Raw genomic sequence first — 17,161 nt, forward strand, 5'->3', positions numbered from 1 at the left:
ATGCCTGTGCATTGAGGATGACAAGGCGGCCAGTCGGTACCGCTGGGCCTTCATGGCCTGTTGGGGCCGAGTTCATTTTTTTAGCTCCCCAATTGGTGTCATAAGGTTGAATGCACCCTTATTGGAGGATTATTTCAGAGGAATCCTTATGGAACAATAACAATTGACAAACCCCTTTGCATTAATACAAGGAGGGAAAGGAAGATAAATGGCGATGAGTACAACTTTATTTGGTGTAAAATTGGTTATGTCAACTGTAACATTACTTTGTCAGGTGGTGCAACATTGTATTACAGACAAGGTTCTCAGGAGATTAATTTTCTTTTTCTTAAAAAAAAAAAAAAAAAAAAAAGTTGTAGCTCTCTGGGCTAAATCATCATGGGCCTCTGAGCTGCATGAAACCAAAGTCACCTGGGCACTGCCCACTAGTTTTTTATGGCTGGCACATGCTACCTGCAGTTTCACTTCCTATGAAAAGCGTGCTGCTTGAGCGACAGGGTATTTAAAGTGGTCACAAGTTCCTCTCCATACCTATCTGGATCAGAGTAGCATGCTGTTATCGCTTATGGCAGGTGTTTGCTTTGGACCTGGCTTCCACTGCTCACGAGTTAGCAACACCAGGGTGATATTATAGCAGACGTCAACCATACTTTACTGTGAATGGGAGCTGAAAAGCAATTACAGTTGAGGCTGCCGATGCCACAAGTAAAAAACAGATTATTGAAGTTTTCTATGTATTTAGAGGATGTCTTTCCAATTCCCCTGTTCTTGCAAGTGAAGTTTTCAGAGGTAGTTCTTGGGTGACTGTAGCTATAGTGGCAGGTAGTCAGGCAGATTTTGATGGCCTTGAAACATTTACAGATAAAGATAATATATCATGGAAAACACTTGGGATATCAGAGACAAGAGGATTATTTCAGAAGAATCCATATTGAAAAATATCAGCAAGCAAACTGTTAACAACACATGTATGGAAACGCTGTCTTATTCTTATATTCATGATAAGTACTGTTCAGTATTTGATAATGAACTTTATTGTGCAAGCATAGAAAGGCAAAGCACAGAAACTAAAAAACAACTATAAATAACAACAGTAACTGTGTCAACAGGGGCAGAGACGCTTATCATCATCCATGATGATTTGTTCACTTATCGCAGCGAGTGTACTGTGGTGCTGCTCCTGTTGCATTTAACCTGTCTGGCTGTCCTCAAGAAAATGGCTGTTGCAGGTGAAGACTGCTCCTGATCTGAGGTAGACACTTAAGTGTCTTCTACCAGTGCTAAATTCTCTGATCCTCCTTGGGGTGTGATGTTGTGATATGTGAAGGGGACATATCTTCATCAGTATATACAGGCTTCAGTCACTTTTTGACACTGTCTCCTGTTTAGCATCTTTTTCAATTATGAAAGTATGGCCCCCATGCACGATTACTCTGTATGGTACTGAATATGGTGAAACAGAGGGGGGCATATAGCATTGTCCTTGAGTCACACATGGACCATTTTTGCTTTACCTTTATGCAGAAACACCTGTCGGTCTCCATGTCTGATAGGAGTGGTATGATGAATGGATCTCATGCTGGGACTGAGCTGTAGTGCAAACTGGTTGCATAGCTCCAGAATGACTGGTTGAGCAGGTGGTGGCAAGATCAGTTTTCCCAGAACCCTCAACTGTTCACAATAGACCATATGTGCTGGTTACTACTGGATGTCCTTCACTGAATTTTCAACGTGATTAGAACCAGTTGCAATGCTTCAGACCATGGTGATGACCAAGCGAGGTGGCGCAGTGGTTAGACACTGGACTCGCATTCCAGATGACAGTTCAATCCCGCGTCCAGCCATCCTGATTTAGGTTTTCCGTGATTTCCCTAAATCACTCCAGGCAAATGCCGGGATGGTTCCGCTGAAAGGGCATGGCCGACTTCCTTCCCTAATCCGATGATACTGATGACCACGCTGTCTGGTCTCCTTCCTCAAACCAACCAACCAACCATGGTGATGAACTGCACATTAAGTCCATTCTGAATGTACAGTGGAATCACTCTACCACTCCATTGCTCGCTGGTTCCCAAGTTATGTCTCTGGATCTGGAATTACATCTCATGGTACACCAAACATAGAGAACCAACCATCCAGCAACACTTCTGTGTCTGACTCAGCAGATATATCTTTTATTGTGACGATCTCGGGCCACCTGGTGAAGTAGATGATGATTGTTAGTAAATAACATTGTAATGGTAATGGCCCTGTGATGTCCAAATGTATCTGTGAAAATCTCCAAATGTATCTGTGAAAATCTGATGGATGACATTGGGAAGTGTGCAACAGGTGTAAAGACATGCCTGTAAATCTTATAATGCTGGCAAGTCAGGAATGTACATGCCCATATGCGACAATTTTTCAGCATTCCTGGCCATATGACTTTAACGGAAACTGTCACTCAGATTCCTAAGAGTGCTAAGTTTTGAAACATGTTGAAAACTTCCTGGTGGTATTTCTCTGGTATGTAGGGTCACTGCTTCCCTCTTGCTACATCACAACAAATACTATCCGGAGCATCCTGAGCTGACACATACTTGAGGTGCACTGCTGTTCACTGCTCCTGTATGAGACTGTGCAAAAGGAGATAGTCACATTGTTTTAACATTGTCTATGCCCAATGAATAGATGCTGACATGCTGAGTTGAGATCAATGTCATGCTAAAAAATGGCTACCAGTGGCTGGTGATCAGTAAAAACTGCAAAATGTCTCCCTTGAATGGATGAGCCGAAATGTTTAATTGTTAAATAAACAGCAAGCAACTTTGTGGTCAGTTGCCCTCCATTTTGGCAGTTACCTAAGTGACTGCTTGAGCCATTGACTCTTTGTTGCAGTGCTGCTCTCACTGCTGTATGGCTTACATCTGCCATAAGTGCCAAGGGGATGCTCAGTCTACGGTGACCCAGCATCATTACCTGTGCTGGATGTTTTTTGAGATCCTGGAAAGCTGTCTCAGTAACCACAGTCCATGGCACCTTACAGTTCCCTGCAGCGTTCTTGCCAATGAGTAATGCTGTGACTGGCTCTTTGACAGCAGCTAAATGAGGCAGGTGCCACTGATACTAGTTCAGCATGCCTAAGAATCTGCAAACACTCTTGCAAGTTTTGGAAAGAGGCATCTGTCAACTACTTTGGCCTGCTCTGGCAATGGTGACTATGCTGCTGGGGAGACAAAGTATTTCAGGAATTTCACCTTGAATTTTCCCAATACACACTTTGATATGTTGATAATTATGCCATATTCTTGCATGTGGCTGAAAAGCTGTCACAGGTGTGCTGCATGATATTCTACTGTATACGTGCTATTCTATTGTATATGAAAATATGAGAATGTAATCCATGTAACAAAAAACAAACAGTAATTCTGTAATGATTTTTGTGCTTGACTTGTTCCCAAGTATGTGTGGCATCCTGAAATGAAATGGCATAAGATGGTACTCATGCAAGCCAAATGGTAAGTCTCTGACATTTTCTTAATGTCAGCTGGCGCCAGGGGAATTTGTGAATATGCCTTATTGTGTTTTCTTAATGTCAGCTGCCATGGGAATTTGTGAATATACCTTACTGCAGTCTACCACACCGAATATTTCTGTGTTACTAACAGTGCTGTTAAAATCAGCTACCATGGGTGCAGGGTAGTGGTATGGAATTATGCATCTGTTAAGTCCTTTATATTATCCTTTCTATGAACTGTGTAGATCAGGAAGGCCCACTGACTATCCAGTTTGGTCATGATACTTGCTTTCAGCAGCCAGTTGAATTCTGTGTGTGCTGCAAGTAGCCTCTCTGGATGCAGACGCTGGGGCAGACTTCAATGGGTTGAACGCTTTTTGTATGGATGTGATGCTGAGCATTGTGTGAATGTTTTGTGGTTGTACAGAAGGGTTCGGCGATTGCTAGAAAGTCTAGGTGTAGATTATAAAATGGTGGCTACTCAGATGACACCATGATTTTGCCTACCGTATGTGGGTCATGACTCCCAGTTTTCTTCTTACATGATGCACATGTGTGCCACTCATGTTATTCCAGGCACAGAAACAAATCAATATACTCTGGTGCAGATGATGTGGTAAAAAAGCCAGACATATTCATGTGGAAAGCCGTGAGCACATCACCCAATGTTTGATCTAGTGTGAAAGGCATGGAAGTGGTATCTGTTCTGTGGGTACTTGTACTAATGAAGCTGATAATGATGTAAAAAGTCTGCCTCAATTATGTGATCAGGCACATCTGCAATCACAAAAATCCATGTTGTATAGCAGTCAGAATCCAGGCATAGCACCAAACATCAGTGTGTCATGAACACCTCTTGGACTAACACTGACTTTTGAACCTTTATCAATAAGAAACTTGTCACCAGATAATTGGTCCTGAATAAACAATTAATGTGACTATTTGACTGCTGCTAATGTGGTGTTTGTATATCTTCTTCTTCCCACACTCTGGTCTGGGCACTTGTGCTGTTGCAGATGGGCATTAGCACCCTTTAGCACCTGTCTTTGAAATGGGTAAGTGCAAAGTTGAGTGAATTGAGGGTGAATTGCCAAAAAGCCTTTGATACATTTTTCAAACTGCTACCTCACAGTTGCTGTCAGTCTGTGGCTACCTGCATATTTAGTTTTACCACTTGAGTTGCTGGTTGCTCCATGGTGGGTTCATCTGATGTGTGCTGTTAATGAGACGTATTTGTGCATGTTACAGGACAGGTTTACAGGACAGGTGATGTGAGCTTCCACTTCCTCACCCATTTCTGCATCCTTTTCTTCAGTGTTGCTGATTTTTGCACATACAGTAACCTCACTGAAGTGGTTTGCAATGGTGCATGCCTTCTCTGCTAAGTCTTGCAATAGCATGTCAGTTTGTTCTGCAGTGATGGTGTGGATGTTGCCTAGAAGTTTACAAGGCCATAATACGTGTCAAGACTGTTCAGGCAGAAGTTCTGGGCCTTCTAATGTATGTAAAATTTTGAGCACTTGTGATAGAGTCTTATCGTCCATGTAGTCACCGTTCTGGTGACAATGTTTAGTGCCATAAAATAGCTTCTTGTAGCGTAGTGTAACTTTGCTTTTGCAATATTTCTTCACATTCTGCAATCACTTATAAATTCTGATGCAAAATCACAATATTATATATACCCATGTTATCAAACACCCCAAGCTGTTGAAATATGCCTTTATCTTGCATAACCCAAAGTGGAGGTCACATCGAGCAGAATGCAGGAAGTTTACTATTTCCATTTTGCCCTTAAGGGCTCTCTTATTGCATATTTACATGTGTTGTGTCATTTTGCAGTGAATTAAAAGTAATGTTTGTGGTCCATGGTTGGGCAGTTCCATTTCTGATTCCCTCTTCTGGTGCTTGTGTCAACAGATCTGTTGTTTCCGATGATACATTTCTCTGTTATCCTTTGCTTCTGTTCCTTTTTTGTGGTCACCATTATTGAAAACTATCTTATTCTTGTGGTCACAATAAATATCATTCAGTATTCGATAGTGAACTTCACTGTGCAAGCATAGAAAGGCAAAGAACAGAAAGTAAACAAAAACTGTAAATAACAGCATAACTATGCTAACAGTGGCAAAAGTGCTTATTATCATCCACATTGATTTCATTCACTTATTGCGCCAAAGCATACTGTGGTGTCGCCACACATTCAAGGACAAAAAGAGAGATAAATGGTGAAGAGTATATTTTTATTTGGTGTGTGTGTGTGTGTGTGTGTGTGTGTGTGTGTGTGTGTGTGTATTTGTGTATTTGTGTGTGTGTGTGTGTGTGTGTGTGTGTATGTGTATGTGTATGTGTGTGTGTGTGTGTGTGTGTGTGTGTGTGTGTGTGTGTGTGTGTATGTGTATGTTAGTCCAAGCCTGCTTCTCCCCTCAAAAGATAACCCTGTTTTCCTTATGCCTGTTTCCCACACAACATTACACCTTAATGTTATGGGAAACTCCTGAACTTGCAAAATTTTATATATTTTGCCTGCAATACTCAGTCACCACTGCTATTTATTCCTTTTATTCTTCTTTCCCATTGTCCTATCCATTTCTTTCTTTATTTATTTTTATGTCCCTTCTCCATTTCATTAGTGAGCTATCTGTAGTAACTATAAGAAAGAACATATAGACAATGAGCACTGCAGGTCACTATTACACAATAAAAAGTATTTATTTCCTCTTACACAATTGTAAATTCTTAAAAGAAAACAGCCATGTTTCACTTGATAAGAAATCATTGAAACCACAATGAACCACAAACATAAAATGTTATTAACTGATGTAACAGTTATTGGACTACTTATTACTTACCACACCAACAGCCTCAAGTGCAAACAATGTGGTGCCAATAAAAAGTGGAAAATTTCGAAGCTCTCCAACATAATTTCTTATTGCTGGATTTGGAATGTCATCAAATAAGAAATATAAAACAATTCCAAGTCCCACGAATGTTACAACATTAGCAAGTGTGGAAAATGGGGCTAACAGCTTGAGATTCCTGACCCAGTTCATCAGGATAAGAGGCAACAGAAGCATCAGCATGTATAACCTCACACTTATCTCTTCAAAGTAGAGATCAACAACCTGAAAGAAAGTAAATGACTTTTTAACTCACAAGATCCAACAGACATTGTGTGTTTTACACTGGTGCATTTTGTATAATTACTTCTACATTATTAACATTTTGTAATAGTACAAACCTGCTTGATATTGGATGCCACAAATACAATATAGACACAACATATGCCTAGCTGATATGTTGCCAAAAAGAAGTTTACAGCAAACCTGGAACAATAAATTTGATATCTTCATTGTGACTTTTAGTTTAAGTGAAAACAGAATTACTCCTGAATTTCAGTTTCTGTAGGTTATTTGAAGCATTATGTCATTATTATTTCAGATATGTTTATGTAACAGTTAATGCAGGTCATTCTTCAGCATGATTAGTTGTCTTCAAAAGAAATATTTTTCATCTAATAGATTAGCCAGTCATATGATTCTTCAGTTCTTCTGACACTAGTTTTCTTGAAAATTACTACGCTGCTGCATCTGTATTACAAAAATTAAAGTCAGGTAACATATTTTTCTGCATGATTTACTTGGCATAACTTTGTATGATGTGGAAAGCAGTGTTTTCTCTTGCAAATTATAAAGAATGCAAATCTCAATATCATTTTGAATGTTGCATGCAATGCAAACATAATATGTAGTACTATTCTTCAAGGAGAAATTCAGTTGGCAAAGTATTTGTGGTTTTGTTGTTATTACAATTATAATTTGTTAACTGATTTTCTCACTCAATCTGAGTCAAATTATTAAACACTGTGAATATTTCAGCTGTTTTATGTAAGTGTAAAGCTGTGTAACAGAAATAAAAAAATTGCTCAAATTTTAATTCATGCAGTGTCAGAAATGAATACACATTTAAGCTGGTGTAAATATGCTATCAAGTAAAATATGTCTATCATTAGAGGAAAATGGTGAATTATATTGAATGAGCAATGAAGAAATGAACTGCATGATGACTATTTTCGTTAATACATTCTCATACCAATTAACTGATTTCATTGTAAGAGGGCTATTGGTAAACAGAGAGAAGTATTTTCAAATGTTTTTCTGGCCTTTTGATGTTGTACACAGCAAACAGCAGTATTTTACTGAACAGCCAAGAAATATCAAAAATTTTAGGAATACCTAAAATGACACAATATATTTACAGTTCTGGAAATATAGCCAGCTTCTATATCATACACATTGTACACATTACTTCTAGAAAATACAGATATTTTGCAGTTCTTGTTATGTATCCATCAATTGTGCAATACTTCTGCTGCACAATTATTAACATCATTTCATCATTTAATATAAAGTCAAATCATGTAATTCTATTTCTTATGTCAAATGTGTGGTGCACGTCCTTTTATCACACATCACACATTGTCTAATAGCTATGTTACAAGTCTCACTTGTCTCACTTGACAAAAAAAGCAGAAAAAGCACACACACACACAAGTTCAGTATAATTACTTACCAGTGAAACAAATTATATAACTGATGAAGTTGAAAGATTTTTGTGTAGAAAAGAAAATTCACTTGAGAAAGTTATAAAACTATAAGACAGTACTTACCTTCACCATCTGAAATTTCAGTACTGCTGGTACACACATATAAAAAGCACATACATTATCCTAGCTTAAAGAATAGATAGCTCCTTCCTTGGGGAAGAGAGAGAGAGAAAGAGAGAGAGAGAGAGAGAGAGAGAGAGAGAGAGAGAGAGAGAGAGAGAGAGAGAGAGAGAGTTAGGGTAGAAAAGAGGCAGTTCACTCAGACCCCAGGATGAGAGGGACTTATCATTATTGCATGCCCATTCTTTTTGACCTTCCCCAATGTATCCCTCTGTCCTCGGTGATGAAGAAACTGTTAGTTTCAAAAGCTAGGATAGTGTTTTCACTTTTATACATGTCTCTATGCAGTTTTGAAATTTCATGTACTGAAGGTATACTGGGTAGCAATTCTGTCTCATAATTTAGATGAAGCTGAGGGAGCTCATAAAACCTTAGTGCTAGAGATGCAGACTGACCCTGCATAAGGAGCAGTCTTTCGGAGGAATGGTGGACCCTCTTCAAGAGCAAGCTTCATTGTCTTAGTGTAACTCAGTAGAGGCACCTTTCGTTGTCGGCACATCTGGTACTGTGTCCGGATCTGGGGAAGAAAAAAAAAATGAAATTGTGAATTCAGTTAATTTTTATTTGAATTCACTAAAACTCATAAGAGTTTTTTTAACACTAAACACCCACCCTATTTCAACATGAATGTTCAATAAACCTCTATAAAGTACAGTAATGGGCATTAAATCTGTTTATGCAGATGGAATTTGTGTTCTGGACTTAAGATATTACTACAAAATATATGATCTGCAATACCAAAATAATTCAACAAAACTGTGAAGTAATAATAACAAGTGCGTTAACATTGATAATGAAGATTTTGTAGCTGCGCTGAGTAATAATACATTTAGTTTTAGCTCCCTGACTCATACTCCTTCACATAAGAATATGTTCTGCAACAATACATTTTTTATTATTTCAGAAGATCCATTGTTTGTGTTGCTGTAGTTATTATTCCATGTCTAAAAGGCTCAAGATGATCTTGTAAACAAATCTTTGTTGTTGCATACATGGACCATTTGTGGTCGATTTTAGGAGAATATAGTGTCATACATTGTTTCTGGAAAAAGAAGGGATGATATCTTTAAGTATAAAGGCATTAGTGAAGGTTCTGATTGACTTGTAACATAGGGACTGCAAGCACCAGTATGGATGGAAGGGGTTAGTGATTTGTCACAAAATGTGCTCTATATACGATATTTCATATATTACAAGATTTTGAGAGGAATGTGTGGATTATGAATACATATTTAAGAAGACAGCCTTTGTCTGAAGGAAGAATCAGATGATTGATCGAGGTACACTCCACAAATTTTCATTTGTGATACCACAGACAGTAAGTGCGTAACAACTGCAATATTTGGTGAAGGAAGTAAATATCCAAATATTCCCCAAATCCCTCAACATGCAAACTAACCTTATATCTGCAGAAAGAGCTGCAGTCCTCTATCTAAAAACTAATCCTGACCTTATAATCCCACCTGAGGACAAAGGCTCCACCACTGTCATTTTGAATTGCAAGGATTACCTGGCAGAAGGACTATTAGCTGTCAGATACTCCCACCTACAAACCTTGCCACAGTGACCACATTCCAGAAATCCAGCAGGATCTCCAGTCCCTCCTCAAATCCTTAGGCCCATCCCAGAACCTCTCCCCAGAGTCCATCTCTCAGCTCACCCCTACCACTACCTGCACTCCTACCTTCTATATGCTTCCTAAAATCCATAAAACAAACCACCCAGGATGCCCTATTGTGGCTGGTTACTGTGCTCCCACTGAGAGAATCTCTGCTCTCACCTTCAACCTATTACCTGGAATATATCCTCCAATATAAAAGGTATCAACCATTTCCTCCACTGATTCTCCATAGTTCCTATCCTTTTACCACATGGTGCCCTGCTCATCACTACTGATGCCACCTCCCTTTATACTAACATCCCTAATGCCAATGGCCTTACTGGTATTGAACGCTACCTTTCCCAATGCCCAACGGATTCCAAACCAACAACCTCATTCCTGGCAGAGGGGTCCGCAAGATGCTATTAGAATAAAAAATATATTAAATATATTTTGTATGATAACAGATTTTTTGTTTTGGCTGCTTCCTGCATGAGCAGAGCTTTAGCAAACGCTAACTTCTGCGTCTAGCGTCTTCCTAGAGCCAATAATACTGTTCAAAGACGAATTACTGATATGGCAGTTAACATCAAAGAAACATTGCTGGCTAGACTTTGTGTGAGTGACATGTACACTCTACAATTGGATGAAAGCACAGACATATCAAAAAAAGCTATAATGTTGGTTTTTGCATGATTATTATGAGAGGACCAAGTGTTCAAAGATTTTCTTTTTCATGCGAACTACTGCAAACAACAGCAGACAATATTTTTACTGCATTAAATAATTATCTCAATGAACATGTTGTCACCTGGAAAAAATGTGTACGCTTGTCGACGGATGGAGCAAAGTCAATGGCTGGCAAAAAAAAACAGGACTTCTAGCTCGTATCAAAGCAGTAGCCCCTGAGGTAAAATGGACTCACTGTTGTATCCATTGTGAAGCCTTAGTAGCCAAAAGATTGCCTGAACCTTTGCAAAAGATACTTAATGAAGTAGTTCAAATCATCAACTGCATTAAAACTCAAATCTGCAATCCATATTATTTTCTTTGTTGTGTAAAGAGATCGGCAGTGAGCATGAGAAACTTCTTATTCATACAGAAGTAAGATGGCTTTTTCGAGATAGGATCTTGTCAAGATTTTTTGAACTTAGAGACGAGGTTTGTGTCTTCCTTCTTGACACAAAGTACGTAGATTTTCTCACTAATTTCTCTTAGCTTTGCACAGTTGCATACTTAGCTAATGTGTTTGAACACTTGAATGTGTTAAACTTGAGTTTACAAGGAAAAAATGTAGACATGTTCAAAGTTGAGGATAAGATTAGTACTATGGTCAAAAAGTGTCAGATTGGGTGTCAAGGATAGAAAACATGTCACAAACTAACTTTTCTACTTTAAAACAATTCTTGGAGTCATTAGAGGAGATTTTGCCTGACCAGATCAAGATCAATGTAGCCGAGCATCTACGCAGCCTAGCCACCACTTTTAGAGAGTATTTCCCTGAACCTGACCGTGATGACAGATGGATTCAAAATCCCTTCAGCTGTGAAGAAATAGACAAAATCCAATGCTTCACTGAAGAAGAGTAAGATCAACTTGTGGATCTGTCCAGCTGTGGTACGATGATTAACATTTTCACTGGTGATAAAATTATAGACTTCTGGGCATCAGCATGCAAGGACTACAAGAAACTTGGAGATAAGGCAATTAAAAATATCCTTCCATTTGCAACCACATATCAGTGTGAGCAAGCATTTTGTTCCACGTGTTTCATGAAAAACAAATATAGGAATCGGCTCGAAATGCGGTCGGATTTCAGAATGAAAGTTTCAAGTTTGGAACCTAATATTTCAGAAATAATGGACTCAAAGGTCAGATTGAACTGAAAATTAAAACTAACTGTATACTGATGTAGTACTTTCTTGTAACTGTACTTTTTCAAATAAATAATACCATGTATGAAATTAGTGTTTTTTTTATTTTTCACACGTCTTCTCAATGCCATCTCAAGTGTAGTACACTTGAAAGACCAATACACTCAGTTTTAACTGTTTCTTGTCATTTTCAGTTCATACTCAATTTTTATTTTTTTAAGGAGTTTGTTATACTAAACACAAAGATTTCAAAACAAAGAGTTTGATCAATAATCAAAGATTTAACATTAACAATGATGGCTAAATTGAAAAAATTATAAGGGTAATATTTTTTCAATAATGGATATGTCAATGTTTTTTCTAAGTAACAAAAATAGAAAACGTATAAAAAGACCCTTAATTTGGCTTTTTAGGTACTTGATACTGTGATATGACAAGGTACCAATCAGGCTCGATGAGGGGGTCCTCGAGAAAATTTTGTTGGGAACCCCTGATCTAGATAAATCCTTCCTAAACACTCAGAATCCTAAACCACTCATCTGGATCAGATTCATTGATGACTTGTTTCCAATCTGGATCAATAGTGTGGACACCCTATCCACATTCCTCCAGAACCTCAACAACTTCTCCCCCATTTGCTTCCATGGTCCTACTCAACCCAACAAGCCACCTTCAAAGATGGCTATATCAGTACCTCCATCCATATCAAATCCACTAACCACCAGCAATATCTCTACTTCGACAGCTGCCACCCATTCCATACCAAGAAGTCCCCTCCGTTCAGCATTACTACCCACGGTCGTCACATCTGCAGTGACAAGTGGTCCCTCTCAAAATATACTGAGTCTGTCACTGAAGCCTTCACCGACTGTAATTATCCTTCCAACTTTGTACAAAAACAAATCTCCCGTACTTTATCTTTCAAGTCTCCCGCCATCTCCCAACATCCCACCATCTGGCTACAGAGGAGCATTTCCCTCGTGACTCAGTAACACCCAGCACTGGAGCAACTGAATTACATTCTCTACCAGGGTTTCAATTACCTCTCATCGTGTCCTGAAATGAGAAATGTCCTGTCCACAATCTTTCCCGCCCCTCCCACAGTGGTATTCCACCGTCCACCAAACCTACACAATATACTCATCCCCACACAACTCCTGCTCCTAACCCCTTACCTCACAGCTCATCCCCTGTAAAAGACCTCGATGCGAGATATGTCCCATACATCCTTCCACCATCACCTACTCCAGTCTGGTCACAAACATTACATATCCCATCAAGGGCAGGGCTATCTGTAAAACCAGTGATGTGATCTGCAAGCTAAGCTGCAACCACTGTGCTGCATTCCACGTGAGTATCACAACCAACAAGCTGTCTATCTGCATGAATGACCACCAACAAACTGTGGCCAAGAAACAAGCGGACCACCCTGCTGCTCAGCATGCTACCAAACATGACATTCCTCATTTCAATGCCTGCATCACAGCCTGTGCCATGTGTAACCTTTCCACCAACACCAGTTTTTCTGAATTGCATAGGTGGGAACTTCCCTGCAATACGTCCTACATTCCTGTAAGCCTCCTGGCCTCAACCTTCATTAGTCACTGTCATCATCCATCCAACCCCTTCCCTGTTCCCATCCCAGCATTACACATCCCTCATTCCACCATTGCACCCAGTCTTTTTGCTGCTCTCCTTTTCCACTACTCCCCCCTGCCCTCAGTCTAACCTGCAGCACTTCGATGTCTGCCACCCCCATCCTAGTACCCCTCCCTGCCCCAGTCCCTTCCTTACGCCCATCCAGTCACCACTGCCATCATGCACTTGTGCTGCTGCTCAAAGTGTACTGGTGCTGCTGCTCGCAGTGTAGTTTCAGTCACCTGAAACTGCAGATGTGTGTGTGAGTTGCACCTGTGCATGCGCGGCTTGATGAGGGCCTTACTGGCTGAAAGCATTATTTGTGACAGTCTTTTTGTTGTGCCTATCTGCAACCCAGCATCTCCTTTTCTAGTATTGTCACATTCCATCCTGGATTTTACATTGTTAAAAAATAAGAATTTGTAAAATTTTTGGCATCCTCCAATGCTTTATGATAGTGATAATTTTTGCTTATGTGCAGCTTGCAGTGTGGTTATTCATCCAAATTAGTTTAAAGTCTAGCAAATTTTGTCTTCTTTCTTACGTATGTGTGGGACGTATGCATTTAATTTTTCAAGTAGACTTGCTCCTCACATTTGTTATCCCCTAAAGTGTAAAGGATTGTTAAGAGATTTATAATTGGAAGTTAAATTTCAGGTATTAATGTCTCTTATATTATCATATTCTTCACAATTAGCAAACACAGTAGTGATACAAGGTCTAATGATCACACGGTTCTGATACTGATCAGGAAGCTTTTCAAGCACAAGTGACACTTCAAAGGTATCTGGTCAATTCTGATAATGAAATACAAAGGTTAATAATGTTTGTAATTAATACTCAAGTCGGTCGAAAGCTTTGCCTTATTACTGGACACACCTTCAGTTTTGATTTGGTGACAGTCAGTTATGGCTCTGAGAAGCACTGTTCCAATTTGAAATTTGCTTCTGGAAGACAAAAATCATGCATGTGATATCAGAGCTCTCAAAGACCAGATTTTACAGTTTCCATCTAAAAAACAGGGACACATCAAGGTAATAAAACATTAAATGGTGATAGTGTGAGTTATAAGCTTGTCTTGTTATGATACCAGGTGTTAGTGTGATGAAAAATTCACAGATGATACTGAAAGGGAAATGTATCAGTTCAAGATAGGAAATTCCAGAGTCAGTCAAATTATATTGTCAGCAGTGAGGATTCTTTTCAGGAGGTCCTCTTCAGCCTCAGCAGGTGTCTCATACACATGACTGTTCCTATTACCCAACTAAAAAACATGAAATGAGGTCAGATGATGTGAATGAACTGGCCATAAAACATAACATTTTTATTTTATATTTGCCATCTACTTTTCAGAGAACATGTGATATAGGTGTTCATGAGTAATTTGTGGACAGTGAGCTGGGGTTTCATTATGTTTGAAAGACAAGTAGGATACCTCCTAACAACATGGGGAGTATGTCTCTCAGAACAACAGTGTACATTGGTGGCTCCAAACCATTGTGCAACTTAGCATTATTCACATAACTAACAATGCAAAACTTTGATCTTGAACACTCGAGGAGTGCACGAAACTATGCTTAGACTAACACTTGACCTTAAAAACAACAGTGGCCTGTGTCATTTTCATGTAAAACTCCACACTTGTCTGCTAGTGTCATCAGACAATGGATTGTTGTAGCTGCACTAACAAGTGCTCAAGTTGTGTGAATCGTATAGCTGCAGTATGAATGTTTCCCTTGGACTGTTCACAAGTATATTACTGTGTAAACTGTGTACAGTGATATCATGAAGGCAATTAATCCTACAATGTGGTCCAAATATTGGGAACAAAGTTGCGAGATGTTACATATGGGAATGAAATCTCCTCATTCCTTACCTTATCAGTCCACCTAATTTTCTTTAGCACCACATCTAAAATGCCTAGATTCTCTTCTTTTCTGGTTTTCCCACAGTCCATGTTCCACTACCATACAATCCTGTGATCAAAACGTACATTTTCAGAAATTTCTTCCTCAAATTAAGGCCTACGTTTAACCTCTCTTGATCAGGAATGCCTTTTTTGCCATTGCTAATCTGCTTTTGCTGTCCTCCTTGCCTCATCTGTCATAGGTTATTTTGCTGCCTAGGTAGCAGAATTCCTTAACTTCATCTAATGCATGACCATCAATCCTAATGTTAACTTTTTTGCTGTTCTCATTTCTGCTTCTTCTTATTACTTTCATCTGTCTTCAATTTACTCTCAATCTGTATTCTGTACTCAGCAATCTGTTCATTCCATTCATCAGATCTTGTAATTCTTCTTCACTTTCACCAAAGGTAGCAATGTCATCAGGCAATCTTATCATTGGCATCCGTTCATATTAAATTATAATTTCCATATAGCGGAGATTCTGAGTCACAAATGGGCACAACAAAAATAATGTCACAATGTTACATTCCATCCTGGATTTTTCATTGTTCGATTAAATTTTAATTCAACTGTTTAACCTTCGTTTTATTCCCATCATTGTTTCTTGGATGTATAAATTGAACAGTAGAGGCAAGAGACTACATCCTTGTCTTACACTCTTTTTAATCCAAGAACTTTCTGTTTGATGTACCACTCTTGTTATTCCCTGTTGGCTCTTGTACATGTTGTATATTGCCCATCTTTCCCTATAGCTTACCCCTATTTTCCTCAGAATTTCGAACATCTCGCTCCATTTCACATTGTTGACTGCTTTTTCCAGTTTGTAGTATCCAATGAACGTATCTTGATTTTTTTGTTGTCTTGCTGTCATTATCAACTGTAATGTCAGAACTGCGCCTCTGGTACCTTTACCTTTCCTAATGCCAATGTGATCATCATCTAATATATACTCAGTTCTCTTTTCCATTCTTCTCTATACTATTCTTGTCATCAACTTGGATGCATTTAGCTGTTAAGCTGATTATGTGATAATTCTTGCACTTGTCAGCTCTTGCAGCCTTTGGAATTCTGTGGATGACATTTTTCCTAAAGTTTGATAGTATATTGCCCAACTCATACATTCTGCACACCAACATAAATAGTCGTTTTGTTGCCATTTCCCCCAGTGATTTTAGAAATTCTGATGGAATGTTATCTATCCCTTCTGCTCTTATTTCATCTTAAATCCTCCACTGTTCTTTTAAATTCTGATTCTAATACTGGATCCCCCATCTCTTCCCTATTGACTCCTGTTCTTCTTCAATCACACCACTCAACTTTTTCCCCTAAAGAGGCCTTCAACATACTATTTCCATCTGTCTGCTCTTCCCTCTGTATTTAACAGTGGAATTCCCACTGCATTCTAAAATGTTACTACTCTAGCTTTTAATTTCATCTAAGGTTGTTTTGACATTTGTATATGCTGCATCTGTCTTTCCAACAATTGTTTTTTGTTCGATTTCTATAAGTTTTTAAGCAGCTATTTCATCTTATCTTCCCTGCACTTTCTATTTATTTCATCTAAGTGAGTTGTATTTCTTACTACTGAATTTCCCTGAACAATTTTGTACTTCCTTCTTTTGTCAATCAACTGAATGATTTCTTCCGTTAACCATCATTTCTTCGCACTTGTCTACTTTGTACCCATGTTTTTCTTTCCAACTTTTGTGATTTCCTGTTCTAGAGATGTCCATTCCTCTTCAGTTGAACTGCCTATTGAGTTATTCCTTAGCACAGCATCTACAGCCATAGAGATCTTCAATTGTACTTCTTCATTCTTTACTACTTCCATATCCCACTTCTTTGCATATTGATTCTTCCTGGATAGTTTTCTTCAGCTTCAGCTAACACTTCATCACTACTAAATTGTGATCTGAATCTA

General features: G+C 38.8%; 1 protein-coding gene across 6 annotated transcripts in view; it reads right to left on the reverse strand.

The window, feature by feature from the left end:
• Positions 1 to 17,161, reverse strand: part of LOC126188141 (proton-coupled amino acid transporter-like protein CG1139) — a 287,833-nt gene that overhangs the window by 30,190 nt on the left and 240,482 nt on the right. For all 6 annotated transcript variants that reach the window (XM_049929636.1, XM_049929635.1, XM_049929637.1 and 3 more), the window contains exons 5-7: positions 8,615 to 8,736; positions 6,735 to 6,819; positions 6,346 to 6,618 (exon numbers count right to left, since the gene is read on the reverse strand). In XM_049929636.1, coding sequence (XP_049785593.1) covers positions 6,346 to 6,618; positions 6,735 to 6,819; positions 8,615 to 8,736 — 480 coding nt within the window. The remainder of the gene's footprint in view (positions 1 to 6,345; positions 6,619 to 6,734; positions 6,820 to 8,614; positions 8,737 to 17,161) is intronic.

Source organism: Schistocerca cancellata, chromosome 5, assembly GCF_023864275.1.
Source record: "Schistocerca cancellata isolate TAMUIC-IGC-003103 chromosome 5, iqSchCanc2.1, whole genome shotgun sequence".
In the NCBI taxonomy this organism is placed as follows: domain Eukaryota; kingdom Metazoa; phylum Arthropoda; class Insecta; order Orthoptera; family Acrididae; genus Schistocerca; species Schistocerca cancellata.